The sequence below is a fragment of the Leptosomus discolor genome, chromosome 2 (genome assembly GCF_034619465.1).
Source record: "Leptosomus discolor isolate bLepDis1 chromosome 2, bLepDis1.hap2, whole genome shotgun sequence".
NCBI classification, from domain to species: Eukaryota; Metazoa; Chordata; class Aves; order Leptosomiformes; family Leptosomidae; genus Leptosomus; species Leptosomus discolor.
The window spans coordinates 17211697-17230183 of NC_141392.1; the positions used below are offsets into that span (position 1 = coordinate 17211697).

The following is an 18487-nucleotide window of genomic DNA, read 5'->3' on the forward strand; positions in this document are numbered from 1 at the left end:
CTTCCTTTCCCCTTTATAAACTGAAAAGCGCAGGAAGGAGTGAGGCCCCCCAGCAGTGTGAACTCCGCTGTCTGGAGTCCCTTCTGCCCTGGTCGCATCTGCATGCATGTTTGAACGAGAAAGCCGTTTCTCCTTCGCAACTCCAGCTGCATCTCTCCAGTTAACGAGACCTTCCCGCAAGGCTCGTTCTGCTCCCAGGGAGCACGCAGGGCCAGCTGTCCCCAGAAAAGCCGTGGGCACTTTCCTGGACCCTCCCTTTCTTCCCCAGAATACTTTTACTCAAAGGCTTTTTTTCATGTTTCACACCAAGTTCTTAGGCTGAGCAGGACTGTTTAGCTACTCGTAGAAGGATTTCCCCTACATCCTTTAAGGAGCCTTCAAAACATTAATCTAGGGGAAGAAGAGAGGAATCCTTTTAAACATACATAATTTAGGTCACCCAGTTAGTATATATTACCAATCTAGAATACAGGCTCTGTAACTTTATCTGCTAAACACTTTTACTGGTGTAGAAGTTGTATCATATCACAGAGAGTAAAGGTGATAGCCTCACCTCGCCTCCAAAGCCAGAAGCAGCCCACAACTCAGGGTGCTGATTGCGTCTACAAGACCCCACTCCCTTTCCAAAGGCTGGCAGAAGCTGGCGGGCATTGCCCCAAACCAAACAGGTCTGAGATCCTTCAGGTTGGCAGGGCAGGCAGTTCCCAAAGCAGGCGCTTCTCCCAAAGAACATCTTACCAGCAGCTTTTGCTTTTTGGTTTGAAAGGGCTCCACTTTGTCGTCTCTGCTGGTGACATCTGTGGCTGCATGACAGAGGAGAGGGGATCTCAGGAAATTGCCAGGCACCTGCCTAAAGATGGAAAGGATGAAATTTAAAAAAAAACAGCAGGAAACCAGTGCACATCCTCAGCTGCCAAACCCAGGGGTTAAACCCTCTCACCAAATCACCTGCTAATTTCTGAGCCAGCTTCAGTTTACAGGCTGAGTTAAGGGCAATCCCCATACAGAGCAAACAATGGTTGTTAAAAGTGAACCTGCAAATTGACTGCCAAGTTTCCTCACAGATGTACCTGCAGAGCAGGGGTAGCCCGAGTTATTTCTGAGGATAAATTGTGAATTGGTGTACATCTGTGACGTGTCTTTAAGAACCTGCCCAATTTGTGTGTAATCCCATAATTATGTGTTCATAATCATACACTCTTCTGCTGTTCCTCTGCTGGACAGCCTCCATGTGCAGTTCACTGTCTGGCAGGACCCGGTTCTGCAGTTGTGGGAGAGGCAGGAAAGCATCTGTCCAGATAAAGAGCTACAGCTGAAACCACGACTTGCTTTTCTCCATAGTCCTGTTCATGTATGTCCTCTGGGTAGAGGGGCTGGGTCTCAGAAGGGTCTTACTGGTTTTCCAGTTTAGTTGCTGAGAAAAACCATACAGCTTGGAAGTATCACCCTGAAGCTGTTCCCTGCAGCAAACTGCTGGGAGGCAGAGGGTGGGTGAGCAGTGTGTGGTGGGGATGCTCAGGGCAAGAGGTCCCTTACTACAGCAACAGTATTTCATCCCAGCCCCTGTGGTGGCAGTAGAGAAGGGTAAGAGGAGTCAACATGTCTTACGTTAACCAGCTGTATACCATCTGACAGGTTCCAGCCCTTGGCAGTTTCTTGCTGTCTCATTAAACAGCTGGGGTTTAAGTTTACTTACCACTCAGAGAAAATAATGGCTAAATAAAGCAGCTCTTGGTTGATGGAGAATAAAAGAAAAAACTCATTTTTTTCAATCAAAACAACAGAAGTGATCAATTGCTCCTAGCTGGATCAAACAGCCCTGTCAGACCCAAAATAGTTAGATTTTTCATGTTTTGTTTTCATGTTATAAAAAAAAAGGTAATAACTTAAAAAGGAAACAATGTTTCAAATGCAAGAAATAAGACATTTCATTTAAACTGCCAGGAAACAGTTTGCTTTGGTTGGGTTTTGTTTGTGTGCGAACAAACTATTTGATGCACTGAAGACAAATCGTACGCCGTTGCAACTTGAATTGGCGTGCAGGTAGGAAATAGTTAAAAAAATAGGAAACTTCTGCCCACTTCTAGTCTTCCTTGCCTTGAAATGGCTGAATCCATGCCTCCCTGTGAGGGTGCCATAGGATTTTGATGGTCTAGAGGCATGGCACAGCCGGTGGTGTCCAAGCTGATGGGGACTAGCAGGGAGGAGAAGGGCAGGAAGCAGCGGGGGCTTGGGGACTCCACTCCAGCTTTCTCTGAGGGGTGAGTGCCTTGCTCCCTAGGACAGGGCCTCCCTGCTTATTAGCTGGTAGAGAGCTGGGTGGGACTTAGGGAGACTCGTTGCAGTTTTTCATCTTCTGGTGCTAATTCTCAGCCATTAAAATGGGGAGCCTGCTCCAAGGGGAGAGCTTTGGGGGTAATGTCATACTGTCTTTAATGACGGGAAGAGAAGAATTATAGGCCAATCAGGTATACTTCAATTCCTGGAAGAAGTAATCAAACAAGTGACTTACATTCATTTAGAAAATAGAAAGAAACAAATTCAGCCTGGGTTTGTCCAGAGCAAGCTGTGTCAGACTGGCTTGATTCCCCTCTGTGGCAGAGGGATTAATTTTGTGAGTGGCGGCGGCGTTCAGCCATCTCTCCTGACTTTTCAGGCGCTGACACCATCTCACACAGTGTTCCTGCCAGTAAGCCAGGGAGACGTGGCCTGCGTGAAAACACACTTGAGAACTGTTCTCTAAATGCATTTTCCTGAACTGGAAAGATATAAGGAGAGATGTGTCAAAAGGTCCCTCCTGAATCCAGCTCTGTTCAGTATTTTCATTCCTGGCTTCATGATGGACTGGAGAAGGGGCTTACAAGCCCCGCACCAGTGGCGGCTGCAAGGATGGCAGGGACAGGGAGGGCAGTGTCCGGATTCAAGCAAATCGAAGAAACGGCCTGAAAAAAATAAATGCTACTCAGTAGAGACAATCCAAGATACTAAGGAAGGATTCATCAACTGCATAAATACATGCTAGGGAACAACTTGTTTTTCAGAGAAGGATGCGGTGGCTGCAGTGAGTCACAAGCTCCACAGGGCTACATTGCTGTGGAGGGAACAAACACCACCCAGGCAGGTAGGAGCAGAGCCTGTAGGACATTAACTGGTCCCTTCACCTTTCTCAGCACACGTAAAGCTCCAGTGAGGCTTGTGGGCAGCTTTGGTTGTTGTACTTCATGTGGACAGCCTGGAGAGAGTCCAGAGGACCATGAGACAGCAGGCAATGAAGAGGGTCAGCAGGCTAGTAAATGTGAGAGGGCAGCAGTTTAGTCTAAGACAGACTTAAATAAGAGCAGGAAAGATCTGTGTGGAAATTAGGAGATGTTTTCCCTCCAGTAAGGTCAAAATGCTGAAGAGGTGACATGGCAGGATCTGCCCTTTCTGTCACTGGAAGACCCCAAAAGCACGTAGACCCAAGTCTGTCAGGAGCAAGGTGGGACACGGGAAGAGACCAGCTGACCTTGGGGGGTCCTGTCTAGGCCTCATCTCCTGTAAAGTGCCCTTCAGCATGATATATCCCAGAAGGAAGATTAATTGAATGCAGTTTTGCTGTCACACTTAATTACTTTTGGCAGCACAATGGCATGGGGCATTTTCTCTACTAATTTAAATGAATTGCCAGCTGGTGCCGTTAAACACCACAGATACCTTCTTTAAGCAGCCATATGGCTTTGGGAACTGTCTTTCACTTTACCTGCTGCCTGAAGGCAAAGGTAGATTAAAAGGAAGCACTTAATTCTTTTGCAAAAAATTTAATCTGGGCTCTCCCCTTGCTGCTGCAAATATCCAGCTGCCCTTGGTGATGGCTGGGCAGCTCTGACACTCCATGCTCTCCTTGAACCCCTCGTCATGGCTGCGAGGACGAGGCTTGGAGCTGAGGCAAAACAGAGCTAATTAGCTGGCCAAGGCCAACCGGAAAATGAGCCTCCTAAGGCTTTCTAGGCAAGTTTCCCTCTGCTAAAGGCACACCTTGTCCCCAGCCCACGCAGCACACATCTTCATTAGCTGTGTCATGCAGAATCAATGCGGAGGAATGGCCTTTCCAGGAACTCCCTAGCTGCTCAGAGCTCGTTATAAAAGGTTTTGTGCCATTTCTTGACAGAAATACCACAGAAATCAATATATTAATGTCATACTGAGGTGGCATAGGGAACAGAAGTCAGGGACTGTCTGTCCAGGTGTTGTTTTGCCTCTCATGAATGCAGCCAAGAAGTCAAGCATGGTTTCTGGAGGAAGCCCTTGCTCAGTTTCTGGCCTCTGAATTAACAACTTGTGTGGCTGTGCTTATGAACGAGTGAAGGTGCCACTGCCTGTGGTTTCACAGGACAGTTTTACTGCTGCTGCAGCCCCTTATTCTGCAGTGGGCAGCTGACTCTCAGGGACTGATTGCCAGCCAGTAGTAAGAAATTACCTGTAATCATGCTGTCCACTTGTCGCTTTTTTGCTAATTACAGCGCTCAGACCTTGCCAGAAGTAGCAGCAGATGATTGCATGGTTACTGTATGCTCGGGCTCCGAGGGACTTTGGAAAGCATTGCTGAGCCTTTCTTCTCTGCAGAGCCCCTGCTAGGGCAGGTAACGCAGCTGCCCTGGGAAGGAAAGGGAGCAGAAAGTGCTTGAGAGACTCGAAGAGAACAACACCCTAAAACAACTGGTAACCCTTCATGAGATGAAGAAATTCTGAGGACAAATTGCCTGCTTAGAACTATTATGGGGTTTTTTTTAATCTGAATAGAGCTGTCCCCCAAACCATGCCTGAGGAAAGTAGTTAAAAGACCCTTTTTTTCGAAGTTTCCTACCAAAGGTAGGGTGAATTCCTAAAATACTGTGGGAATGTTAAATATCACCAGGGTTTGTAGCACCCAGCCAGGCTGAGGCATGCCGCAGTTGTGAGTTACCTGGAGGCGCAAGCAAACTCAGTAGCAAAACTACCAACAAGATGTCAGGTGTAGTTTTCCGAGCTCTCAGACTGTGAACGGCATGCCACGCGCCGTCCGGTATGCCGTGACATTTTGTTTGCCGTCTTCCTTCAGCAGTTCCCCTGCGGTCACACTCGTGAAATAGCACCGTCATGGAGGAGGGTGTTTGTGGGTGTTCGTCCATCTAGCCTGTCCAGCTCGGGGCTGGTGAGCCGGAAAGCAGATGAGGATTCCCCTATACTCTTTATAAACAAGAGCCCCAAATGCAATGATCCCCTTCAAGTGCAAGGATTTTAAATAATGTTTAGCCCTGGTGTGAATGTCTGATGGTAGAGCAGCTGTTCTCTGTTTACTCTGCAGCCCCAATTTATTTGTTCTTTTCTGGTTCTCCATGTGTTTTGGATATATCGTCTACAGTTACATTTCTCCCTCTCTCTTTCTTTCATGTTCCTTTGCCTCCTTTTGTTCACCATCAAAGTTTCACAAGGTAAGTTTGTTTCTGTTCTTCCTCCTCCTCCTCACACCCTGTGGCAGCTCCCTGTGGAGAGCAGCAAGGGCTTGGCCGGGGCAAACCATTTGGGATTCACCTTGGCCAGCGCTGCCTGCTCTCAGCCCAAGTCCAGCCATGTGCCTGTATGTGCGTGCGTCTGCTGTCTCTGTGTCTGTCCGGTGGCTGCACAGGCCCGGGGATGTGTTCTCTGCCCAGCACTGAAATGCCCCTTGGGCTGCCTCGGAGCAGGGCAGGGACCTGTTTCATCCTTGAGAGCATCCGGAGGCCACCCTCTGCATGAACCCAGTCCCAGTAGGACAGCCTGTGCACAGACTGTTGGGTTTATTTTTTTTCCTGAATCTTACTTGCAGTGGTTTACAGCGGAAGAGCAATTTCAAGCCAACCTGATTAAATCAGTGATTTTGTGCACTGATACTTGGACTGACTTAATCCCAGCGCTGTCTGCTTTACAGAACTGCCCCTTAACTGTGTTGCAGGCACACTAACGTAAAGCTGCTTCATACAGAATAGCTATTCCTGTGCAAGAAATGCAATAACTATTTTCGTGTATAAACTATTTAATAAGTTAAGTCTGAAGTAATTTAGTAAATAAGTTTAGCATAGGACAGGTCATCCTTTGGTTTACTTTGGTCATGTAAAGAGATGCAGACTCGGCCACTGTAACTGGCTTCCAGTCAGCTTCAAAACTGATAGGATTTCTGTTGTATCTTAATAAAAGGCATGGTTACACAAGCAAGTTACTGTAAGCATAACCTAGCTTGTTTCCTTTAGCTAAGGATTTATGGCATGTCCTAACTCTGGTCCATGTAGTTGGTGTTTGGTTTTGGTTTTGGTTTTTTTACTTTGCTCTCTAAACACATTAAACCAATGCTGTGAACAAGCCCATATTACAGGTTTCCAACCAGCTCATCTTGCCTTCAGAGCTGACTCACACTTAGAACACAAATGCATATGAAATCATCATTTTTTCCCCCTAGAAAAAGCTGTTTGAAAGAGGTGAGAGTCCTTCTGTTCAGCTGCACACAATGGGCAGCAACATGGTGCAGTGTAATATGTACTGATAAGTGTCATTAATCTCTTCTATTCCTTGTGCTTGTTTAGCAGCAGGAGAACCAGGCTGCCAAGGCTGGGTGAATGTGTGGATTTTTCCAAAGTACAGCAAAGTTCATTTGCTGGGGCCAGTTCTTAGTTCAGCAAAAAGTCCCTTAAAGATACTGGCACCTGCTAGTATCTTGTGTTCAGCTTTTTTAAGGGACTTAAAAAAACCCAACATAAGGGTTGGAAAGACTCATTAAAAAGCACCAGTAGAAAAGTGTTTGGAGAGTTAAGCATTCTCCTGAGATGTGAAATGTCAGACTCATTTGAAATTCAAAATATAAAAGTGACAGGCTACTTATTTAAACAAACAAACAAAATCTCCAGATTTTTAAAAGGTTTCTAGTTGAAAGATCTTCACTATTGCAGGCAGTGCAGGTAAGGACAGCTTCTTTGCTTCTTTAAAAAGGAGCTCTTTTGCACTGATACTATCATAATAACAATCCCAGTTTCTCTTAAAAAGAAAGCAGGTAAAGCTTCTGGTGCAGTCACTGCAACGACCTAGGAAAGTGTTAAAAAAACCCCAGTATTATTCTCATTATCCTGTGTGCCACAAGAGGTTTGGGTGCTTTCCTATTGCCCTTCCCTGCCCTAGCTCCCCAGGGGAAGGAGCCCTCCCCTGTGGGATTTGCAGGCTCCCCTCATCCACTACATACAGGATCGCGGGGACAGTGGGGCCCCAGTCCCCCCAGGGAGCTGTGACAAGCAGCTGGACAAGCTGCTTTAGCCCCCGCAGCATCCACATGGCTGCAACGCAGCAGGGCCCTGGTGTCTGCCAGGGCCAGCTACGAGCCAACACAGAGCCCCCCCGAAGGGCTTCGCTGCCTTGGTCGGGAGGTGCATTAGACCCCAGGGGAAGAGGAGAAGGGCTGGAGGAGGCAGGATCTGGGGAGCTTCCCAGCGCAATCGGTTTTGCTGCTGGAAAGCTCTGTTTTCTCCAGTCCCGCTGGACGGCTGCTGTGCCCCAACAAAAGCACCTGAAATTCTGCTGGGCTGGAGCAAAGCAAGTGCATAACAAAGCAGTGAGAATATTGTTAGGGAAAGGGCCCACGGAGGCATCCTGAGGTCTGTGTTAGAACTCTGACACATCAGCTTGTGATTAAAGGTGTCCCCCTTCTCCTCCAAGAGATGTTAGTTCACCTCTGCAAACTGCAGTGCAAATTGGTTGCTGCTGGAGAGCTCTGTTAGCAAAACCCAGCATGGGAACAAAAAGGTGCATAGAGGAAAGCAGCCACCTCCTACCTGGCAGTCCTGTGGAAGGACAAGGTTCAGACGTAGATCGCAAGTAGAGATGCGTGTCAGATACATGACCATGACACTGCCAGATCAGTGCTTGGGAACAGCAGTGTCTCTGGAGCAGTATATAAGGGCATACATTTCCCCTATGCTGCAGAAAACCGTGCTCCAATACAGAATAATTTAGGCAGAAAATATAGCATTTCTGTAAAGGTTTTAGGTTATTGGGCTGTACTGGAATTGGTGGCCACTGGTACCTACTGCGCCTTTATACCTGCAAGTAGACGTGCCTCTGCCCCTGCCGGGCCGGTGGCAGGCAGGCACCGCAGCGGCAAGGCTGGCTGCCGGCAGCCGCATCGCCGTGCCCAGGACGGTGGTTGCACGGGGCAGGTGTTGGCTAAAGCAAGGCAGGGTGGCTCGCTGGGCTGAGCCTGCCCTGGGGCAGCCTGGCTGCAAGGGGGGGACACGGCAGCCCCCCCTGTTCTCCCACATGGTTTGCCACTCCTGGTAAACCAGGCCCATGGCTCACTTGAGCCTCGCCGAGGGTCCTTGTTAGGAATTAACACTAATCATGTTCCCTTCCCCTCCCTCCTCACAGGCTACAAGGAACAGGGGATCCCACAGCAGCTGTAGTGGCTGGGACAAGTATGGTCAGAGAAACACGGCGAGAGATTTCCTTTGGCAGCTGTGGGCCATGGACCTTTTCATTACCCTTTGTCTTTCTTCTTCTTCCTTTTGTTTTGTTTCCTTCTGTTTGAACCCGGTTCATCTGCCCGTCCAGCGGAGCGGAGGTGCAGAGCAGCCGACGGAGACTTGCACTGATCCCACTGAGCAGCGGAGATGGGGCAAGCACGGCGTGGGTTAGGACTGGCCCCGGCCAGCACACGGTGGGCGTCCGATGAGGAGGAGGAGGGTGCCAGGAGAAGGAGACACCCCTGGCGAAGGTGGCACCTGGGCAGGCAGCTGAGCTGGGGGAGCGGGAGATGCTGCTTTCTCTCTCCTCCCGGGGGAAGTAGCTGAAGACATTTTACCTCCTTTTTACGCTCACCGTTAAAGGAAACCGTCTGTGAACATCAAATGCCAAGGAGCTATTAATAGATATATGTACAGTATGTAAAAGCAAACCCGTGGTACTTTTTCCCCACCCTGAGAGTCCATCCTTGACTGCTTCGCTGTAGCGGAGGGCTCAGCCCAGCCTCCTCTGCTATCTGTGTATATATGGTGCTCAGCCAAGCTCTGTCGTTGCAGATGTCTTGAGAAACGTGCTTGCTGTAAATCGTATTGTACTGCTGAACTGACTGGGGCCGTCCCCTGCTTCCATCCACTGGCACCATGCGAAGACCAGACGTCCCACTGGCCCCTGGGGAGACTGGAGCAAGGGAGCAGTGCCCTGCAGCACCTTGCCTCTAGGTTGGCGGGTGCAGCCACGTGCTGCTGAAAGCTTCTAGTGTAAATACTGGGGGAGCCCAAAAAAAAGAGACCTTTCCTTCCCTCCCCCCTGAAAGGGACTTGCTGGCAGTGTCTCCGTGCTTTGGAAATGGATCCCCTTACAGCGCAGCACGTGCTCCCGGCTGAAGCAGCATCCCCTGCTCCGCTTCCCTGGGGTAAGTGCCCAAAGCTCAAGTATCATGACCTGGTGCTAACCAGGTGCTCGGTAGTAGTTGTGGTTGGAAGGCCCATGGCCAAATAGGGTAGGGCTGTGTGTTTGTGGTTTGAAGAGACAATGCACAGAGCTAAATTTGGCATCCAGGCAGAGTGACCCCTCTGATGCCGGCTGGTGTTACAGCAGCATGAGAGTTGCTCAGCCATGGGGGACCTGGTGGCAGCACCTGGCCTGCTTTTCCACTCCAAAAAGGTGGCAGGAGGAGCTCTGCCAAAAGGTGGCAAAACTGGGCTGCTGCTCTCACCCAGGGATGGTTGTCCCAGAGAGAGGAGCTTCACACAAACCCACTGCCAAAACCAGGAACCACCCAAGCATGTCAGAGCTGATACGCACTTACAGCCCATCGCTCCCTCAGACAGGCAGCCGGTGGGCAAGGGGATGGCAGCAAACCCTGCTGCCCTACAAGCTCCCTGCCTCTCCTAGCATGACGGTTTGCTTTTAAGGCAGGTTTTTATTTTCCATGCAGAGCAGATCCCGTCAGTTGCAAATACCTCCTGTTGCAAAGAGAGCTGAAGTGTCAAACAGCAGGAAGTGCCCCTGAGCATGCCTGTCTCCTTGCCTGATCACCTGCGGGCAGTAAGTGCAGACCACCCGGCTGTTCTCCATGCGCTGTGTGTTTAACCTTCAAGAGGCATCACAGGGGTACACTGAGCAGGACAGCCACCCATTGAGGGTGGAGGAGAGCCCTGCGCTGGGCAGGGCACCTGTCTGTGACCCCCCCATGGAGCTGGTGGGGTAGGAAGCTCCTTTAGTGTTTACACCAGCAGGAGGCATGGCTTAGCCTCCCCGTAGGCCCAGGTGCTCTCCTGATGGCTTTAATGCAGGACTTTTCTTCCTGGAAAGTTTCTGACCAGCCCAACACCCAGACTTCACTGTGAGCCCACAGCCTGTGGAAGTCCTTCTCCAGGGCTTGTGATAAAGCACAATCCACAGTCCCAGGTAACTTGTGGTGGGACAGGACCCATCCAAGCCACGTACGTTTATCCAGCACAGGCATCAGAACTGGTGACAAGCTTTTTTCACCCCACCCTTCAACGACTGCGCTGTGAAAAGCTTTGGGCTGCTTGAAGAGTTGGGGTCTATAGGAGACATATGTTTAAACTGGCTCTTTGGTACATGGTTAGCAAGAGAAGAGGAAACTAATCAACATGAAATGGATTTGTGGAAGATCCTTCAGATTAAAGTTAAAGCAATAGTTCACAGATCCTGGCCAAATATTAACAGTAACCCCCTGCATCTGTAGATGATAGACAGACATCACTGCCCCTATTGGACAGCTGATAAACAGCAGTACACAGTAAGGTTAAATTACCAGACTCCAAAGCAAACTCGTGGCAGAACCACAAGAATAACTCAGACTGCATTTCTCTTGCCTCACACCCTAAGTGGTGGCTCATACCGCTATGCTGGCCAGCCACAAACAGGTGTTTAGCAGCTACCCTGTATCCAAATGGGGGTGCTGAGCTCAACTTTTTGGGCTGCCCCACACAAAGCAAAGATCCATAGCATTGTGCAGGCAGGAAAGCGGCTCATTTTTAATTTTAGAGGAAGATAGTGAAAAAACACCAACTTTTAGAGAGACACAAGCCACACAACACAGGCAGCAGTGAAGCAAGTTTCTTTGGAAGAGAGGCATGAGTTGGTGCGTGTTAACCCAGGGCTGGAAGTCCTCGAGAGGAAAAGCAGCGCAGTTATCCTGCCACGATGCTGCGCCGCAGTGAGGCGTGGTTACTTTGCTTTGCCAAGGAGAGGCTTGCAAAACAGCAGCACTTTGAAAAAAATCAACTCCTAGTAGGTCAGTAGTGTAAAGATGAACCCCAAGAGCCATCTGCATTAAGGGATGAGCTCCTCAAGATTAGCGTTGCCACCACAATCACTGAAAGGATTTCTGCTCATGATGTTCAACAGTTTCACCTCTTTGACCATTTCTACCCAAAGAACCGGTTAAGAGGGTGGCTGCCCAGTGACCTGTGCTGTAGCATCTGCAGCTCTGTGGCTTGCAGACTGTATGGATATTACAGAATTGAGCTTCAGCACTTACTGTGACAGAGAAGCTCTGCTCCTTCATTTCCCACCTGGGAAAATAAGGGCTAAATAGGATCCTAACCAGGAGCAAACAGGGAATCAGTAGCGCAGCTGGAAAACACCTTCACAAGCCGCTGCTGTGATTGGTGGGAACTTTTTTGGATGTTTATAACTAGTCATTAAGCCCCCCAAAACCTTGCTAGCTCAGCTGGAGCAAACACCATGACCAAAAGCAATGGTTACCCCTCACATTTACCAAAACAGAACGGCTGGATCAAGTGCAAACTCCAAACACTGCCTGAGCATTGAGTTAGTTGTGCTGTGGTCTCAGGATGGATGCGTGGGAGCCTCAGCAGACAGGTTTTGCTAGGCCACCTGGTAGAGGTGTTGAAAAGAAACTAAGCGAAGCCTTTGGGTGCAGAAGCTCTGAAACAGGAGCAGCCAAATGTGGCTTAAGAACAACTTGTTCTGGTGCCTGTGAAAATGGATTTAAACATTTATCAGACAGGCAGTGCAGAAAGTTTCAGTCTGGGGAAGAGTTAAACAAGCTGCCATTTTCACTGGGCATTAAACTGCCAAAAGTCCTATCTCCTGTAGCATCGAGTGTCAGACTGGTAGCAGATATCCCATCCCAGAAACCCAGCACCTGTACAAAAGGTCCCCTGGGAACAAAAGTGGTAGGAACAGCACAGCCAGGGTTTTGCTGGCTTTTCTGGGCATGTTTGGTACTGTCTGTCCCTGCACTCTAGTGAGGACGGGAGAATTGCATTAGTTGGGGAAGGGCTTGTATAGAAATGCTGCCCTCCCAGGGACTGCCGCAGGTCTTCAGAGAGCATCGCTTCAGTTACATCTGTGTGCTGGCTGCATTTATTGCGTGGGGGAGTTTGGCACCAGCAGCACTGCGCAGGAGAGGTGCAGGATTTATAATTTACTTTCAAGGTTTAATCTATACACTTTTTCTCATTTTTGACCTTTCTATCAAATTGGTAAAGCCAAGGAAATAGCCAATGCATCACTTCAGAGGCTCTGAAATCTGTCAAGTGGACACCCAGGACAAAAGGCCTTATTTCTGCCTGTTGTGGGGATTTGCTTAGTTGATTTAGTTAGCACCAGATTCCCACACTCTGCTTTAGGACAGGAGCAACTTTATAGATTGGCCTTGCTACCAGGGAGCAAGCACTGAATTGCATTTTCCCCAAAGCTGCCCTGCTGCAGTAATAATGATGATAAAACCCCCTGCTTTTACCAGTAGTCCCAATTAAAACCAGCACCCCCCAGCTGGTTATACATGTATTAACACCCCACCCCGACTTCTTTTTCCTCCTCTCATAAGAGACCAGGCAGAGCCCATCCCCTCAAGGGGCTCCTGGGAATCCCACGGTGGGGAAGCTGGCAGCAAGCTGGAGGTATGTGCATGGTACCCACAATTCATGTGTTAGTGAGAAGAGTCACGCAGTGAAGATACAGGTATGAGTGCTAATTCGGAGCATTCCCCCATTGGCAATGGTTGTCTTTCTCTTTAGGGCCAAATTAATCACCCAGCGCTTTTACATCTCTTTCTGGAGCACCATAGATGGAGGCCACCTCCTCCGGGATGCCCACCAACACGGGGGCTGGATAACTTGCCACCCGTTTGCAGGAGCCGTGCTGTCCCGCGCCACTGCTGTACACCGAGCCCTGCCTCCTCACCGGCGCAGCTAGAGGACGCAGCCAGCGAACACTTGATCCAGTCGAAGGTGCAGGATGGCACCCGGCTACCCCGATATCATCATCTGCTTTATAAATATAGATGTCTTAGATGCAAGTTTTGCAGCTAAAGAGCGATAGTAGGTAATGAAGAATAAATACAATTGCTTCACTGCCATCCACCAGCGACACAGTATTTTCTGCTGCTCTTTCCTGATTGTGAAAACCAGGTTTCTCAAAAAAAGGGCTTTAATGAAATAGTTCCTTGGCACTTGACCACAGCCGGGCTGAACGGCTGATTTGCTACTCAGTGGAAAGCAGTTCCAGGTGGGAACCAAACCAAATGTCTTTTTGAAATTTGTGGCCAGTCATAAACCAGTTTCATTCTGGGTCAGCCCAACCATTTCAACGCAGAGCACATTAACATTTTTTCTAAGTTAGTTGGTGTTGCCAAATCCGTACTTATCCGTGGAAAAGGCGCTATGGCAGACGGCCCCTGCCCTCCCAGCCCTTCGCCTGCCTGGCCACGCTTGGTGCAGGGGGCTGGCATCACTCTCAGCCGTGGCGTGCATGCCTGGCGATTGCAGCCAGGAAGGTCAGCGGGGCTTTGTGCCGGGAACGGCTCCGGCACGCAGCCATGCAGTAGGGAGCGTTAGACATGCGAGGTGCCTCCATCTGTGCCTCATCCTGTACTTCCCGAGACACGAAGCTGCATGTTCCTCCCTACGTGCATCGACTGTCACACATTTTATTAAAGATCTTTCAGTTCTGCTGGAAATTGCCCCTTGTCATAGTCTCACTGCAACACAGGGAGTATTGTGCCAAGCTCTATGACAGGAAACTTCAGGGGGCTGTTTTATTTCACCCTTGCCTTGCCTCCTACTTGTTTTGAGATGACCCTGCAGTTTATGTACATGCACGCACTCCAGCCAGAGTGTATTCTATCAGTGTTCCACCCAAACTGCATCCTCTACAAGAGACCACCAAGAGTTCATTGACATTTAAAGCCCAGACACAAGAAGAGTTAGAAGCTTGGCTTAGATCTGATATTCCTCACAGTCAAAAGCAATGGCTTCTCCCACGCACTTGCTAACCATGGCATGGTAACACACCCCTGTATTTTCTAGCTGACTTCTCTTCGTGCTCACACACACAATGCACTTTCAGGCAGCATTGCAATTTATTTTCCAAACTGGCACTCAGCATTTCCATCCGCCCATGGGACCCATGTGCTGTAAAACCCCGGGTGACAGTGACACCAGCTGAACCAGGGTTAGTTACAGTGAATCCCACAGGAGCCTGTACCACCCACAAGCCATCCTTCCTCCTTCTGTCATCCATATGCATAACTAGAGCCAGGCTAAAATTCAGTCCTGTTTCTCTTACCCACCCACTGGCCAGAGGGAAGCAACACCCCCACCCCCGTCCTCCCCTCCTCTGAAACAGCACGGTGGGACACGAAGGCTTCGCATAGACTCCAGGACTGACAAGGTGAGAGTAGCTCAATCCATCTTCCAGCTCTAAGGATGCTTCTAGCAGGCAGGTCAAAGGGATGGTGCATTTGGGGCTTGGGATCAAAATAGGGGCTTACCTCCACCGGCACTGCCTGGAGGCGATAGCAGCGCTCCCCCAAATACCCAGCAAGCAATCTCACCCTGACCCACACCCCTGGTCCACCCACCATGCACATACAGAGAGGCGCTGCTCCGCAGGCTGGGAGGGGGATAAGTTGTCTGTCACTGGCTCAAGCCCATGTTTTCTTTGGTTTTGGACATGCTTGGGAGTATCAGGTTTTTCCATCCTAGGAAGGAGGGAACAGGCACATGCCCACCTGTGCCATTTGCACCCCAATGGTGAGCCCACCTTTTGTTTTCATGTAAGAGCCCAAACTGAGGGGTTACAGAGGACCATTTGTATGCCTATTTATATCGCTGAGTATTGGATTGTGACTTGCTGTGTTTTGATACTGTGGATTTTTTTTTTTTTTAAAGTTAAATATATTCTATTGCTGGACAGCTGGAATGAAATGCAGTCTCTTTACGTAGCTTGGAGAAACCCCATCAGCCCTGGATCAAACTGAGTCTTCCCACTCCCACCAACTGGGTGGTGGAGAGCACCCAGTGGACTCCAGCCCACACCTGCATCACGTGATGAAAGGAGGCAGGGGCCAGGGCATGGCTTTCTGGAGGAATTAACAACCCAGAGCCTTACAGGGGAGCAGAGGGCCGGTGAGAAGCCTTACCTGCACCTCTGAAATGGAGCCAAAGCCACCCTGCGGTTCCCCTGTGCACACACCTACCAGCAATCCTTGCCTGGGTTTTCTTTGCAGTTTTAACCCTTTAAAATGACTCCGGGCACACTATCTGTGCTCGCTGTGTGAGAGCAGCCCCCATGCTGCTAGGGACTTGGCCATGTGCAGCCGAGTGGAGCAGACCTTGGCAGGTGGCAGAGGAGCTTTCCCATGAAAGGCAGCTCTGCTGCAAGGGCTGACAGCCCCTCAAAGCACACCTGCACATTTCAGCCGTCCATACTTCATGCTCCCTGTGACACACAACGCCCCCAAGCACCACTGCTCTGCCCCCTCCTCAAAGCCACGGCAGGTAGGGAAACTCATGGAATATCGCAGCTAGACTTGTCAGGGCTTCCGAGACAAGCAGGGATGTAAAGTCTCTAAGCAATTGCTCATTCAGATGAATGTGCACAACCTAGTAGTTTTGACCCCAAACATTGACACACAGGTAGTTTCCAGGCTGCCAAGCTTTGATGCCTCACCTCTGTAGGAGACTCCTTGCAAACAGGTTTACACAAGCAACTTGTCCAACACCAACTGTCCTCTGTGCAAGAGACCTCACGCTCCCTGCCCCGGCCCCTCAGGAAAGCAAGGGCTGCAGCCATCACCTCATTTCTAGCCCAAGCAACATTCACAGAGGACAGATTTCAGCCACCCCTGGGTGCCTACAGCCCTGCTGGGAAAGGGCCAGCCTCTTGCTCCATCAAAACCCCAAATCTTGGAGGGCTGCAACACTGCCATAGGTGACGGTGGGGCTGCAGGGACTAAAGCTTGAACAAGTTTCTCCGTGCTATAGTGGGACTGCGCAGCCCCTCATGCACCCTGCAGCCCAGGACCGATGTTCAGCTGCCACTGCGTGGGGTGGTTTCCCCACTGCAGCGTTTGACTCTTCCTCTGCCCTGCTGGGGAGGGGGAAAGGTGACAACGTGGTGCAGGGCTCAGTGGCATCTACTGTCCATCCAGAGCAGGTGCAGGGCTGGCCTCCCTTTCTGGTCTTCCAGCCTTTCCAACAGGCAGGGCAGGGATGGAGAGGGAGCCCAGCAGCACAGAGGGGAGGGGACTGGCGGAGGTGGTGAAGCTCAACTGTGCCTGTGATATTCACCCTCCACAGCCCCACAGCCCCAAATGCAAGGGCAGACATTTGGAGATGGAGCTTGAGAGATTAAAGTGTGCTGATCCCCATCTCCAGCTTGCCAGTGCATGCTCCTCCTGTTTGCATGGGCTCATGCAGGAGGAACAGCAAGAGACCAAAGCCAAGCATGGCCCTGGAGAAGTGGGAGAGGGCAGCCACCCAGCGAGTCTGGGGGATGTAGCCGTCGGGAAGGTGACAGCATGGATCCCACTTCATCCACCCTCGTAAGCAGTGCCCAGTGCAGACCTTTAGTAATCGCTGGACCTGGCCTCAGCAAGGGACACCCCACAGCTGGCACACCGCTGCAGGGACAGCCAGCCCCACGCAACTTGTCTTTAACGAGAAGACCAGGGCAGGGGGAAGGATGCAGCCTGCTGTTTGCAGCTCAGCAAGAAATCAGCTGCAGCAAGAGCATCAGAAGCCGGGAGCTCACGGAGGACCTCGGTAATAGAGCAGCATGGAACAGCCCTGCCCGGCCACAAGGCAGGGCAAAGTGGGTGGCGGGTCCAGCCTGGCAGGCTTCAATGGGACTCAGGGGCCCAAACTCAAGTTTGGTGCAAGACCAGCAAAAAAGGCTCCTCTTGCACCCCATGGCTCTGAGGGATCTGGTAGGCGAGGCAGAAAGCTCCGTTTCTCTTGCCATATCTTTCTATTTAGGCTTCGCCTCTCGGCATGTGAAGTGCTTTGGGATGAAAACTGATATATAATATTATGGTACTATTAATACACCCATGCAGACACACTATCACATGGCAAATCCACTAGAGAGATCTGGGATAATTATCTTGAAGAGCTTTCTTTAAAGCCCTGCTAATGCAACCATTTCAGAAGGGGAGGGAAAAATAATTAAAAAAAAAATAAAAAAATCACACAAATGGAAAGTTAAAAACTTGAGCTTAGTGAAGACAGATAAGCCATGGGGAAAACCTCTATGCCTTATCCTCATCCAAGCACCATCATGAGAACAGGTCTTTCCCTTACCTGGAGAAACACGCATCTCCAGCAGCTTTTCAGCCCTGTGGGCTGTTGACACCCACATCCCAGGATGGGCTGTGGCATCAGCAGGCGGAAACTCAGGAGGTTTTCAGTGGGTAAAAAGAGATGGAGAGGCAAGAGGTGATGGGCACAGCCTACACCTCCTGTGGCTCCTGAAATGGGCAGCAGCACTAGCTCTGCTGGAGCAGACACCAAAACCCCTGTTCTGAGAACAGCCTTGAAGCCAGACAGCACTATCACCCAGGGAACAGGGTGACCAGCAGGTTCCTGGGGCACTTGCCCCACAGTAAGCTGGCCCTTGCCAGGAGACAGCAGCCAGCAAACCTCAAGGCCTTGAAGACCTGGAAGTGCCCAACACAGCCCTGCTCTGCCCTTCTCCAGCCTCCTCTGGGTGGGCAGAAGCCAGACCAGAGCAAGTCCTGCCCCCCAGCCCACAACTAAAGCCCATAGCTGCCCTGTCCCAAGCCCCACACAGCATCCCCAGGCAGACCCCCTGCCTGGCCACCCACCTCCTCCACACTGCGCAGCCCCAGGGGAGGCACATAGCCACCACACATATCTCACCCCAATTTCAGGTGCAAATCAGCTCACCCCCCACCCCCAACCCAAGAGCAGAGCCCGCTGAGATGCCCTCACAGCACAGTGACAGCTCTTGCCGTAGCTCCTCTAAGCACAGCAATGGTAGGGCCAAGGAAACTCCCTTTCCAGCAACCACCACACAACAAGGAAAATTACCCTCCCTTTGCACTTGCAGCCACCCCAAGCTGGGCTTTTCCAGCCTCCACTGCCCCCCCCCCCCCCCCCGAAACACAGGCCCCCTCCCCCAACTGGGCTCACCTTCTCAGGGCTGTCACACACTGCTGGGACACATCCCAGCTCTTGCTGAGAGC

At 50.5% G+C, this 18487-nt stretch overlaps 1 protein-coding gene across 1 annotated transcript in view; it reads left to right on the forward strand.

Moving 5' to 3' along the window:
* Nucleotides 1–8627, forward strand: part of STUM (stum, mechanosensory transduction mediator homolog) — a 42957-nt gene extending 34330 nt beyond the window's left edge. The window contains exon 3 of the mRNA XM_086461079.1: nucleotides 8587–8627. Coding sequence (XP_086317205.1) covers nucleotides 8587–8627 — 41 coding nt within the window. The remainder of the gene's footprint in view (nucleotides 1–8586) is intronic.
* The last annotated feature ends 9860 nt before the right edge of the window (nucleotides 8628–18487 follow it).